This window comes from Macrotis lagotis, chromosome 1, assembly GCF_037893015.1.
Source record: "Macrotis lagotis isolate mMagLag1 chromosome 1, bilby.v1.9.chrom.fasta, whole genome shotgun sequence".
NCBI classification, from domain to species: domain Eukaryota; kingdom Metazoa; phylum Chordata; class Mammalia; order Peramelemorphia; family Peramelidae; genus Macrotis; species Macrotis lagotis.
The window spans coordinates 687,618,146-687,632,592 of NC_133658.1; the positions used below are offsets into that span (position 1 = coordinate 687,618,146).

Consider the following 14,447-nt stretch of genomic DNA (forward strand, 5'->3'; position numbering starts at 1 on the left):
TATTATGAAGTAGAGAAATCTTGGCTGCAGGATCATTGAAATACAGGGAGAGGTGAGGTGTCTGACATCCAGTTTAGGTAAAATTACTCTAAATAAACCTTCCTGGTGACATTGACACTCAGCAGGCAGGTGAAAGGATGCTAAATAAGTGCTTGTTGTGATCAAGGGACCATGAGAAAATGGGCCATGCCAAATCCATCTGAAGAAAGTCCAGGGACACTCAGAACTGTCCACATCATCCAGCCTTAAACAGTCTTGATTATTTGAATGACAGAAATGCCCTGGAGCTGAATCATGTACAGATCAATGGCAACATACCTTCAGTTGGTTCCTGGAGTAAGGGTAACCATCCTCCTAAATGACTGGGAATATGTCAGTAATAAGTGATGATACCTTTCAGGGGAGTTTCTTGAAAAACCTATCACTGGAGTTGGAAGAGCTTCCATGCATCCTAGAGATTATAAGCCTCTACCAATTAATAGCACAAGAAACTGTCTTGTGAATCTATGATAGTCTCAAAACTTCCACTCATTACTGTGGGAGGGCAGGGCAAAATCCTGTAAGAAATGAACTGGTTTAGGCTACTAGGTATCAGCATCCCCAGTAATGATAATCATTTTAAGTAGCCCAAGTGTAAGAAATTTGTAAATGACAATAAATGAATGAAAAATGTATTTAATGAGATCACAGTAAGTTCTGGGAGGACAGACTGAAAAATTAAGATAATTCTTGCCCTCAGGGAGTCTACACTCTAATTGAATATAATTGATGACTCCAGTCATCTGGAGCTCTGCCTCACTTAAATCCAATTCACTTACATGTCATGACATCACCTTCCTGATGTCATTGGTCCTCTTTGAGAACAAAGGACAAACAACAACAGCAATAATTAAATTAAATATATAATAGCATTAAAATACATGTTAAATATAATAAATAAACACAATAAAGCTAATTGAATCAAATACAATATAAATTAAATCCAATAAAAGAAAATTCAACTATAGGACAGATGGAAAAGCATTTAAGTCCTAAGACTTCAGAGTGAGCGAAAGATAACAAGAACTAGAAGTTCCTTTGGAATAACTAGGTGGCATGTGATTAGAATGCCAGGCTTAAAGTGAGGAAGACTCCTCTTTCTAAGTTCAAATCTGGTCTAGACACTTACTAACTTGTGACCCTGGACAAATCACTTAACCCCATGTGCCTTGGTTTCCTCATCTGTAAAGGAGCTGGAGAAGGAACTGGCAAATCACTCCAGTATCTTTGCAAAGAAAACACCAAGTCTAACAATTAAAAACAACAACAACTGAGGTTCTTAGGTGTTCTCTGAAGGGTTCTGTGACGAACCAGGTCATTTGTCAGGATCTAGACATTTCACCAGTTTGCTTGCAAGCTAGAAATGTTCCTTTTGCTCAAAGGGGAACAAATAGAAGAGGTTGAACACTAATTAAATAAGACAGCTTTGAGCTAGTGCCAGTTACCCAGTGGACTTCACAGGCTGTGCTGATGTTTTGTGGAAATATAAGGACATCAGCAACAAGGCAGAGAAATAGTCCCCAAATCCAGAGGTTGTCACCTGTCCTTCCCATAGGGGAGTTGTCTTTACAAACCTTAGCCTTAGCAAAGATTACCAATAACTCATCATCATTTATGTTACTGTAGGCATCCAATCAATTCATTCTTATAGAGGGAATCTTTGCAAATTTGTTTAATTCCTTTTTAGCAAGTATTTATTGACCATTTGTTATGGAGTCACTTTCAGAAAGTCAATGACAAAATGAACCAGTCCCTACTCTCAAGGGGGTTACATTCTCTTAGGGGGAAATAATATGGGTATACAAAGAAATTAAATCAAAGTAATATATATTGTGGTTAGGGAACTGGGCTTCGAGTCAGAAAGGCTGATTTGGGTTTGAATATTGCATCACATTCTTATTAAACTGTGTCTTTGGACAAATCTCACAACCTCTCTGTTCCTTACTTTCCTCATCTGTTAAAAAAAAAATATGGGTTGGACTCATTGGCCTCTTAGGCCTCTCCCAAATCTAAATCTATCATCTTTTGATTCTAAATACAAATTAATTTTGATGGGGTAGATGAGGGGAGCACAAAATAACTGGAATATCATAAAAGTCTTATACATAAGAGAAGCCTTAGGATGAGGAAAGAAGGAAGAGTATTTTACACATGCAGGGCGACCTTGCAGAAGTACAAAGGCAAGAGATGGCATGTCTTATATCAGGTATAGCAAGTGGTCATTTGGGGATAGACCAGGGCATGAGGAGGAATGATGTGAAATTTATTTGGAAAAATAGATTGGAGTCAGATTATGAAGAGCTTTAAATGCAGAGTTCATTCAATTTACAATTTCATTTGAGAGTCTATTTTCAAAGATTTTAAATTGTGGTAAAATTATTTTGACTAAGTTCTGGTGATCAGAACACCAAGAGGAAGAAAAGATTTCAAGAAGTTCTGTATCCTTTTGATATATCAAATATTTGAACAGAAAAAAGAGGAAGATGAAATTGGATTATCTAATGTCAACTTCTTGGGCTCTCATATCAGAGTTACTTGGAACTACTGAATTTCTTTTTGTTCTCTTGAAAGGCATCCATTGCAGAGTCACTCCAAGCTCTACTGGAAAAGTACATGGTATGCTTTCATTAACATACTGTTTGACTTTTTTGGAGTGGACCAATGATATCATGAGTTAATATCTTGACTCTCTTGTGAATTGGATTTAAATAAAGAAGAGTTGAGCAAAGTCATCAGCTTTGCTATCTTCCAGAATCATTGAAATTCAGTGACAAGACAAAAGACAGGATGACTAGCTATGGCCTGGAATGCAGTGGATGACCTTGGCATCTTTGTGGCTTGACTAAGCTCTAAGCTCTCCCCAGAACTTGCTTCAGCCACCTTCATGGTAATTGGAACAAATTGTTTTCACCTGATTGTTGCACCAGGATCTGTCTTAACATGCTTAAAATATACATCCCTGTAACTCAGGTTTGAAGCCTGTGGTTACTCTCAACCTGGGTTAGCCCATCTACCAAGAAGGTTTTGCCATTTTGTGGCCACTGTGCATTCTATAGGTTCTTGGAACCACCAGTTTTAGAGAGGACCCATTCAAAAATCCTTGCTCTATCTCTTATGCCCCATCTCACCTTGGGCAAGGCATTTCAATTCTGTAGGCTTTTATTCTCAATTTCTGAGAAGAATGGATTTTAGCACTAGAAACTTTACCTCACTGCTTACGATAACAGGCTTAACTATGGGCCCAGAGGGTCACTATCAAATGCCAGTCTCTTGAGTCTTCTGCCTCTGTAGATTCTTAAGGTAGAAGTTATGATATTAAAAAGGACTTCCCTAATCTACCTTTTTAGCCTGATCAAAATCAAATGTACAGAAATTGTACAGTTTAACTTGCTTCTCCAGTATGACAGGCTAGCCAACAATGAGACTGCCAAAGGAATTAAAGCCATTTCCAAGTCATAAATGTGAGTTTATTTGCCTATAAAAGATGCTTCATATGGAGAAATTACATTGTTACAGAGGATTCTCATTTTGTTATCTTGGTCATTTGACAAGCAATGTGTCTGAAGCCTGTAGGTACAAGAGCATTGGCTAGAACCAGTGGCTGTTGAAGAAATCATAAAGAATAGTACTTGCTAGACTAGATGCTGAAATCTACCAAAAGCAGCTACTTCTCCATGGGAAGTAATTGAGAAGGTGGTTCCTAGAATCCATGCCAGTTTTGTGGGATCTTTTTAGTAAAAAAACTTTTTGATTGAGGTTTTTCCCCTCAAAATGACTTCCCTTTAGTTCCATCTTAAACCTTTGCTGACACATAGTTCTGCAACATCCATTTACAATACAGATTGTCAAATGTTATTGTTTCTGTTGATGTGTATGTTAAAAGGGCAGCTAGGTGACACAGTGGATAAACACTGGCCTTGGAATCAGAAGGACTGGAGTTTGGAATCCAGCCTCAGACACTTGACTCTGGGCAAGTCAATTAGCCCTGATTGCCTCCCATTCAGGGCCATCTCCAGTCATCCTGATTCATATCTGGCCACTGGACCCAGATGACTCTGGAGGAGAAAGTAAGGCTGGTGACTTAACACAGAACCCTTCACTCATATCCAATTCATTTGCTTGTCATGGCATCAACTCCCTGATGTCATGGTCATTTTCTGAAATGAAGGATAAACCATTACTATTATTATGCATTTATTAGATGTACAGTGTAAGGAGTGCTAATCTTAAGAATGAGAAAATACTAAATTCAATTCTTTCCTTAGATATTTACTAGCCATATGATCTAAGGCAAGTTTCACTAATCCTTGGGTATGATGCAAAAAAAAAAAATAATTTCCAGTGGGAAATGCTATTTGAATTTTTTTCCTGTTTCTTTATTTGTAGAGTAGAGATATAGTAGCACTCAAATCTCAGAGATATCATACAGATCAAATAAAATGACATTAAAAATTCTTTCCAAATCATCAAAATTATATAAGGGCTAGCTAATATTATTTGACCTCAGTTTATTTGCATGTAAGGAATAGGACAGGAACCTTATCTTTCCTTTTCCTTCAAGAAAATAATTAGGCTAAAATGGTGGTACAGATTACTAAAATTATACTCAAATGGACCTTTGATTTTTCATTACTTTATATTGGATAAACTTCCCTCTCCAGTGAAGTAGAAATGAGATTACCCCTGAAAATTTCTTTTTAACCATCTTTATCTAGATTTAATGGAAAACTTATGATCAATCATATGATTGACTAAAAAACTTATAAGACAACAAAAGTAATATTGAATGTTTTTTGTTCACATCTCTTTATCTTTCCTGTGAATGTCAGTCATTACTAGAGGTGGACTCAGATTTGCCTATAGAGGGATTATGGAGTCTGCTCCATGCAAAGTTCAGAGTTAGGCTGCCATATAGTCCAAGTTCCATTCACTTTAAGTTAGCCTCAGTTTCCTTATTTGGAAAATGGAAATAATAATAGCAACTACTTATTGTTGCAAAGATTAAGTATATCACATATAAAGTCCTTTGTAAACCTTATAGTACCAGGTGTTGTTCAATCATTTTTTAATTGTATCTGACTCTTTATGACCCTATTTGGGGTTTTCTTGACAGATTTGCCATTTCCTTCTCCATCTCATTTGTTGCTAATGTTGTTGGATCATTTTAGCTGTTTCTGACTCTTGGTAACCCCATTTTGGCTTTTCCTGAAAAAGATATTGGAGTGGTATGCTATTTCCTTCTCTAATTTATTTATTTTTGGTTATTATTCAGTTGTTTCAGTACTGACCAATTCTTTGAGGTGCTATTTTGGGGTTTTCTTGACATATATACTAGAGTGGTTTGACATTTCCTTCTCTAGCTCATTTGACAGATAAGGAACCAAGGCAAACAAGATTAAGTGACTTGTCCAGGTCAAACAACTAAGTGTCTGAGACTGGATTTGAACTCATAAAGATAAGCCTTCCTGATTCCAAGTTCAGTGTTCTATCCACTGCACCTTCTAGCTGCCCCATAGTGTTAAATTAATACTAGTTGTTATTATTATTCCTCTATGAGATGATTGTTATCACAACAGAACTACTACATTACCATTGGCATTCTCACTAGTTGGTCTTTCAACCTCCTGAAGACTCACTATCAAAGCTCCCAACCTCTCCTTGTAGTGATTGGAATCTCCTTCCCTTTCAGCACAGAGGCACCCTGGAAAAAGGTCAGAATTGCTAGTTAGAAGATTTTTTCAGCCAAAGAAGGAGCAATGATTTGGAGATGCTATTCAGGGATAAGAGGTGCAATATAAGATTATTTTGAAGAGGTCTTAAATTTTTTTATACCTTTTTTGATGCTGGAGAGAATTAAAGAGTAGCCTTTAGTTTTAAAAAAAATTCATCCATGTAGAAGAACTGCCCTTACTTGTTGCTGATGTTGAAAATGTTACTACTAATGCTTGGTAACATAACCTGTATAAAGAATAAAAATTCAAACTGCATTTTCCATCAGAATGGAAGTCTTTTTGTGTCACATAAATAACCCAAGGGCAATGAAGGCATGAAATTGGAATTTACCTAAAAGTAAATTGTCAATTTATGTCTATTATTTACTTAAAATAGTCATGACAGATTGAAAGCAGATCAAATAGATTAAAATAAATAATTAAATAAAAATCACTTTGGAAAGTATGAAAAACCAAACATAAAACAGTTTGATCACCTGGAATGGATTAAGGATTCCTTCATGCCTTGATTAGACTGAAATGTATAATTGGAGGTCTGGAGGGTGGAATACCAAACTTCCCCCCCCCCAAAGCCTTTCTTTATAGAGGGTAGAAATTGGACTTCCAGCTCACTCCATGTTGCTCCTGAAGTTTTTTCTAGTTAAAACTCCATGGAGCAGGGGCAGCTAGATGTGATTAGACAACTGGCCCTTGGAGTCCAGAGAAGCTGAGTTCAAATTCGGCCTCAGACACTTCATAATGACCAAGCTGTGTGACCTTGGGCAAGTCACTTAATCCCATTGCCTTGTAAAAACCAAAACAACAACAACAAAGAGAAAACCTTCATGGACTAAGAAGCCTCTTGGTGTTTCACCCCTAATTTTTTAGCTTCCTTTGGTGTGTTGCCCTCCCCCATTAAATTCTAAGCTACTTAAAGTTAGGAACTGTATTTCTTTTAATTTATATCCACATCCTTTAGCATAATGCCTGCCCCATAGTAGACAATAATAAATATTTACTGAATTGAATTGGTATACACCACCTAGAGAACACAGACTATGAACTGAATTATTTGTGCTTTGAAACCTAGACTTTATTTATTCAAGTAGAAAGATTTCTAGATTTCAGGCACCATGAAAATTAGAATCAAAATTCATTATCCTCATAAACTTATTTCCAAATTATAGGCTTTTTCAGCATTATTGCTGTGTGAGGTTGACCTTTTCCTGTCTTGTGGTTTTGTTCTGGGCTCAGATCCTCTCCTTTCTCATTCCCTAAATTTAATTTCCCTAAAACAAGGAATTATTTTCCTTGTCACTGTGCTGGGTGATTAGAAATAAACCCATTGTTTCAAAAGAAAAAAAACAAACAAAAAATGATCTGAAGAATAAGGATATCTAAATTTAAGCACATTATTACAAAAGTATATTCAAATGGCTTCTTTTACCCCATTATTTGAAAATTAACAGTTGTACAAAGAACAAAGTTTTATTCTGAGTAATTTTGAATATCAAGAGCACAAATGTGCTGTTGAATTGTACTGATTCTGTTTTACTCATAACAGGATTAAAAAATAAATTGTTTTCCTCTTCATTAGCACTGTTAAAAATAAAGAGCATAATTATTTTTAAAGCACGTTTATAGGAAATAATTGAAGAGGGGGGTTTTGGTGGGATTGAATATGGTAGCTCCTTAATAAATGTTCTCAACATCATCACCTGTCATTGAGCTGGATTTGATTTTTGGATCCAATGTCTCACTCAACCTGAGATCCTACAGATATGAAACAGAAGTCCACAAACTTCATAGACATTATCATAAATGATTTTCCTTATTGTCTAGTTGGAGCTCAAGCTAAAGGGCATCAGACAGAATCTGTGCCCTTCTTTACAACTAAGGGCTAAAAAGTTTGATAATTGAAAGATAGAGTCATGCTTGATTTTTTCTTTTTTGAGTGGGGGTGGAGATGAAGGGGTGGCAGGGTGAGGAGAATGCCCTGACCATTGGTATCAGGAATTTCCCAATGAGGAAACTCTATCACCATTATAGATCAGCAAGTATTGTGACACTTATGGTCTTGCCCTGGAGTGGGGGTTAGGAGGGTTTTTAAACCCAGTGCAAAAGTACTTTGCTTGGTTGTGAAGGAAAGAACAGATACCTCTTTAGTTTCTTTAGTTGTATAACAGACAAGTTCTTAAATATACGTGTGTCTATCTGGTAGTCAAAAACTTTGTTCACCTAATTTCTTCATAAATTTGTCTCTTTAATAGAGTTAGGTCATAGTTACTAGCTTCACTGTATGTTTATATACATATATGCATTATATATGAATTACTGAACAAGAGACATTAACTTCTTTCCTGTTTAAAAAAAAAACACCAACTCTGTATTTCAATCTCACCTTGCTTTTAAATGATAACAGATGCCATTTTGTAATGATGCATGACTCACTCATTGCTCATTATCTTCTTACTGGTATTTTTTCCCCTTGAACCAGTAAGAAAATCTGGGAGGAGGGAGAGGAGAGACAGAAACAGAGAGAGTGAGACAGAGGAAGAGAGAAGAGAGAAGAGGAGAGACAGAGAAGAGAAGGGAGGAGGAGAGACAGAGACACAGAGAAGGAGGGGAAAGGAAGAGTGGGGAAGAGAGAGAGACAGAGATAGAAACACACAGACACAGAGAAGGAGAGGAAAGGAAGAGAAGGGAAAGAGGGAGGAAGAGAGAGGGAGAGAGAGAGAGAGAGAGAGAGAGAGAGAGAGAGAGAGAGAGAGAGAGAGAGAGAGAGAGATACAGAGACAGGGGCAGAGATGGAGAGGAGGGGAAAGATAGAGAAGAGGAGGGAGAGAGAGAGAGGGGAGAGAGAGAGAGAGAGAGAGAGAGAGAGAGAGAGAGAGAGAGAGAGAGAGAGAGAGAGAGAGAGAGAGAGAGAGAGAGAAGAGGGAGGGAGAAAGGAGAGAACTGAGGAATACCATCCTTAAATGCTATTGCAGGGCTTTCATTGGTTATCTACTTTCTAAATGTGACCAGTCTAAGCCTGCCTTGCCTGCTAAGCCCTCCCCTCCCCCAGCCTCCCTTTGCTAGGGGGAGGTTAGCAGGGTGTCTGTTGCTAGAAACTGGTCACATTCAGTATGTGGGCATCTTTCATTCAAAATGGACATCACTAGAGTTGACTAGGCAGGAAAGCTTTTAGAAGTATAATTTGTCTTAATCTCATGATTTTTAAAAGAGGGTCGGCGAGAGATGTTTGGATTTTTGTATTTTAGCATCGACTTTCAATTCAGATCCTTAAGTTTCCCAGAGCTTAAATAGAGAGCCCTTTAAAAAAAAAAAAGCAGAAGCCAGAAGAATTTGTCTAGTTAAAGTCGACCTCTTTTTAAGAAGTGCTTCATCATCCTACTCCACCTCTTCGTGATGGTTCTCTGCAGCTCTCTGTAGGTTAGGGGTCTAGGTTGCTAGCAGAATGCTCATTTTTATGAGCTGAGTACAGTTCATCGATAGACATAGATCAATATAGGTCTTTCTTTCCTGTGCATTCCAAAATGCCATCCAAAGAATCTTGGTCAGGGAGGAAAACGAATAGACCTGCAGTTCACAAATCAAAACGAGAGAACCGCCAGCAAGATGTGTTGATAGCAGCCCTGGGAATGAAACTGGGTTCTCAAAAGTCATCTGTGACAATTTGGCAACCTCTTAAACTCTTTGCTTATTCGCAGTTGACATCCCTCGTTAGAAGAGCAACTCTGAAAGAAAATGAGCAGATTCCGAAATATGAAAAGGTTCATAATTTCAAGGTAAGAATGTCTTCATTTTTTAACCCCTTCTTAGGAAGAAAAAGTGTGTTTTTGCAGAAGTATTCAGTATCAAAGTGATAGTTGCTACTGTAATTTAAAAACAAGGGTAATAATGAAAATGCTTATGCTCTTTGGGAGCTTTTAAGCTTATTTTATTCCTGAAAAAGATAAGTTGTTTAAGACAGATCCAACCCCATTTTTCTGAAATATCTCTTTGGGAATTTAATCTTATCAATGCATATTTACTAAGTATTCCCACTGAAATAAAGAAAACTGACACTTAATTATGATGCCAGATTAATTTTTATTTGTGATGCAAATGTGTCAGAAGACCTTTGTTGATCCTTGATTAGAGGATTAGATCTTAGCTCAGTTCAGTTCTGCTAAATAGCCTTGGATGTGAGAAGCATGTGCTCCTGCATCTGGATTGAGCAGATGGTCTGCATTTCCCTTCCTTTCTGGCTTTTCTCCTGTGTTAATGAATTGACCATGATGAAAGGAGTAGGGCTTACCCTGGGACTATTGAAACACTGACACTAACAGCTACTCTTCATTTTTTGCATAATTTTCTTACACTTTTATGTAGCTTTTAATTATTGTTTAATGTGTTTTATCAACTGTACTTCAGTCATTATTTTTCCATCAAGATGATGTGTGGGTGGACTGATGCAAAGTGGATGTCAATGCAGCATGTATTGATAAGATGATTTATGCTCTGTCAAGTCTTGAAAGCCTCTTTCAACCACATTCAACTAATATGTAACAGTCAATCTGTGTATGGCACAGATTCAGGGCCATTTTCTAGTTCTTGTGCACTGGCGTTTTCAAGGGTGACATCCCAGAAGTCATGCAACTTTGCCTTAAGTGTTTGCAGCACTCTTCCTTTCAGCTCAAACAAAACAGCTTTTAACCTTTTAATATGGAAAGAGAGAGAAACTTGATCACAGAAGTGTTAGATGGAAGGGTATTTTTGTCTTCCAAATGGTATCTTAAAACTTGCATTTCTTTTTTGTGGAAGTCAAGTAAAAATTCCAAGGGAGAGTGCTGCAGTCATAGTGAAAAATGACTTTTCAAGGATTTGGGACTATGTTCTAGTAAAGGATATGGTCGTTAAATAGACTTTCCAAATGTATAGAGTGAATTGCATTCATGTTAAATATCTGATAAAGGCATGATAATGCATGATATCATTGAATTCATTCCTAATAGGTGGAGATGAGTGCATGGAATGTGCAAGCCTTCTTAATAGTTGAAAATCCCTATGCACAGCTCAGTCTCAGTTAATGTTAAATCCCTTTGAATTGGTAGAGTAAATAAATACCTTTTACTTAAAATCAAGCAGGAGGAGGTCAATGAATATAATTCCTGATTCAAAATGCTTTTGCATCTAAGTTTCAGTCTTTCCAAATGAATCCAATCATCTCTCACTTGCTCTGCCTCAGTTTCCTTGCACATGAAAATAGGATTAACAAGTCCCCTGTTATTATAAAAGTAAGCCCCCCCAATATTATAAAATCTATTGTGGATAGGAATTTGTACTAGCACTTCTCCCCAGTAACAGTAATTGTTAGCTGCTTTAATGGTGCTGAGTTATTCCTTCAAGGCAGTGAAATGGTTAAAGTTTTAAAGCATGTGCTCAAAGGTACACACACTAATCTGCTATGCAGTAAAAGAATGACCTATCAAGGATGCCATTTTGGTATTGAATCTTATTTATTATATACCTTCTCTTGGTTTTGATTAAATTCACTAGAGTATGTCTGGTTAAGAATTTTCTGGGTTTTATTTTGCCATCATCTGAAATAGCATATCCTCTAGGTATTTTGGTTGGCTCTTCCAGGTATATCTAAGTTTTAACTTAAAATCTGACACTAATGAGCAATGCTATAAAGCCAGAAAGTGCTGACTGTGGAATGAACCGGGCCTCTTATCCTGGGACTAAGAAACTTGTCTCAGAGATAGTTTTTTTTTTTCTTTTAAAGAAACAAATCTATAAAGAGGATAAGGTTTCTTCCTCCCCTGAAGTTGATAAATTAAAACCAGCTTGGACAGATTTAATCTCTATGGACCCTTCCAACTCTAAATTTTATAATACTGTTTCTTTTTTTTTAAAGGTATTTTTTTATTTTGGGGGGGAAAAAAAACTAGGTCAGAGAATGAATTTTTGAGGACCACTAGTAGGGTTGACAGTCACAGGCTTTTATCTACTCCCATTAAATTTATATGTTGCCATTTAAAACATATTTCTTTAAAGAAAATTGCAGGGGAAAAATCCATAGTTAAAAACTCTCCAAAGATTCCATGATCAAATTCAGGCTCTGAGGCAACAGCCAAACTCTCCCGCATGCATGCTCACTGCCAAAAGGCCCTGCTTCACATATGGATGAATTGTTTAAAAGGGAAAAAAAAAAAACCCTGACCAATTTCTTGTGGGTATTCACCCCAGTGGTCTGGCCATTGACTCTTTTCCTTTTAGGAATGTGTTCTGCCTACCCAAAGGCCCTTGCAGCTCTGTTTCAATGTGGTATTTTTCTTTGCTTCCTGTACTTCCCTCTTATGTAATATTGCTGTGTGGTGTTGAACAGCTGCCAAACCTCTTTTCAGGGGCAGAAGCCAAGGATAGCTTACATCTTTGCTGCAATCACTTACCCAGGTGATTAAAAATCAATTGCATCTCCTTCCCCATATTCCTGTTTGATTGGGAGAAAAAGTTTTACATTTCAGTTCATGTGTATATAGAGATAAGGAGGCAGCCTAGGATGGCACAGATCCTCACACATAATAGGCACTCAATAAATGTAGATTGATATCTGGGCAATGTAAATATTTGATTAAAGGAAAATTAGAAATAGCTTAGGAGACTTGGGCTCCAGTTTGGGTTCTGCTGCTTACACACTTATATGACCTTGGCCAAGACACTGGTCCTCTGAAGATCAGTCTCTTCATCCATAAGATGGGTAAACAGTACAGGCATTCTTTACTTACCATATTTTACAAAGAAAGCCTTCTGCAAAGTATAAACCACCAGATAGACACAAGCCATTATTCTTTCTTAACTTTTAAAAAATATTTTAAAAATTTTTTTTATTTAAGGGGCAATGGGGTTAAGTGACTTGCCCAAGGTCACATAACTAGGCATTATTACGTGTCTGAGGTCAGATTTGAACTCAGGTCCTCCTGACTCCAGGGCTGGTGCTCTATCCACTGTACCACCTAGCTGTCTCCATTATTCTTTATTATGTCTAATGATTTTCATCATTGTAGGGTGCATATGTGCAAATGCGGCTGATAATTTGATTTTTTTTAAGTTATTATCATAAATAATATACTACTAAAAAGTCTAATCCTTCTGAACAGTTTTCTTTTAAAATGATTACCTTAAATTTAATATTTATCATGAATCACAAAAAAAACCCCCTTTTAATCAAGGCCAAGTTGGTAAGATGTAGCAGACAGAGTGATGAATATAGAGTTGGAGGAAGTGGATTTCAAATCCCTGTCTGCCCCTTATTTTCGGTGTGACCTTCAACAAATCACTGGTTTGTTCCCTCACTATAAAATGCTTTCTAAGATCCTGCCATGGGTCGATCTTTATATAAGAAAGAGGGGAAGCCAAATGGAACCTTAAATTAGTTTGATTGCAAAATTATATCCATGTCTCTGTTTGGGGATGAAATTTTTGGCACTACTTTATTTTGAAAGGGGAAATGGTGGGAGAAAGATCAAAATGTCATTTAAGTGAAGTGCCTACAAGGTGGGGCAGTGGACAGAGCACCAGCCCTCAAGTCGGGAGGACCTGAATTAAAATCCAGACTGGGATACTTGACTCTTACTAGCTGTGTGACCTTGGTCAAATCACTTAACCCCCATTGCCTCACATCCAGGGCCATCTCCAGTCATACTGATTCTTGTCTGGCCACTGGCTCTGGAGGAAAAAGTGAGGTGGTGACTTAGCATGCCCCCCCCCCCCCCCCAAATACATTTCATGTACTTGTCATGGCATCACCTCCCTGGTACCAGGGTATTCTTCAAGAAAGAAGGAAAAATGTCAGAATGTGCTAGATGCTATACTAAGAACTGGATACTGAATTAGAGATAGTAACCCTGGCATGTCTTTTTTTCCCTTTTTATGAAAATTTCATTTATTTAAGGCAATAGGGTTAAGTGACTTGCTCAAGGTCACACAGTTAGACAATTATTATGTGTCTGAGTCTGGATTTAAACTCAAGTCCTCCTGACTCCAAGGCCAGTGCTCTATCCACTGTGTCACCTAGCTGCCCCAAGCATGTCTTATTTTGATGGTAAAGAACTGGAAATTGAAGGTATGTCCATCTGGGGAATGGCTAAACAAATTGTGACATATAAATGTGATGGATTGGTCTTGTGCAGTAAGGACTGATGAAGGGGATGATTTCAGAGAAAGCTGGGAAGATTTGCATGAACTCTTGCAGGAGTAAGCAGAATAAGAAGAATTTGTATAATTAATACAACAATAGTAGTTTTTATAAAGATTTCAACTCTGAAAGATTAGTAACTCTAATCAATACAATGACCTACACAATTTCAAAGGACTCATACTGAAATATGCTATCCACCTCTAAAAAGGGACCGGATAACTCAGATTGAAGCATTTTTTTATCTTTTTCTTAATTTTTTTATTGGAAAATGACTGATAAATGGACATATATTTTGCATATGCATATTTGTAGGGGAAGCTAGGTGGTTCAGTGGATGGATAGAGTTCCAGCCTGAAGTCAGAAAGACTCATCTTTCTGAATTCACATTTGGATTCAGATACTTACTTGCTTGTGACCCTGAGCATGTCACTTAACCCCATTTGCCTCAGTTTCCTCATCTGTAAAATGAGCTGGAAAAGAAAAATGGCAAACCACTCCAGTATTATTGC

At 37.3% G+C, this 14,447-nt stretch overlaps 1 protein-coding gene across 4 annotated transcripts in view; it reads left to right on the forward strand.

Annotated features, from left to right (window-relative positions):
• Positions 1-14,447, forward strand: part of CHN1 (chimerin 1) — a 279,856-nt gene that overhangs the window by 216,479 nt on the left and 48,930 nt on the right. For all 4 annotated transcript variants that reach the window (XM_074215672.1, XM_074215671.1, XM_074215674.1 and 1 more), the window contains one exon: positions 9,464-9,541. In XM_074215672.1, coding sequence (XP_074071773.1) covers positions 9,464-9,541 — 78 coding nt within the window. The remainder of the gene's footprint in view (positions 1-9,463; positions 9,542-14,447) is intronic.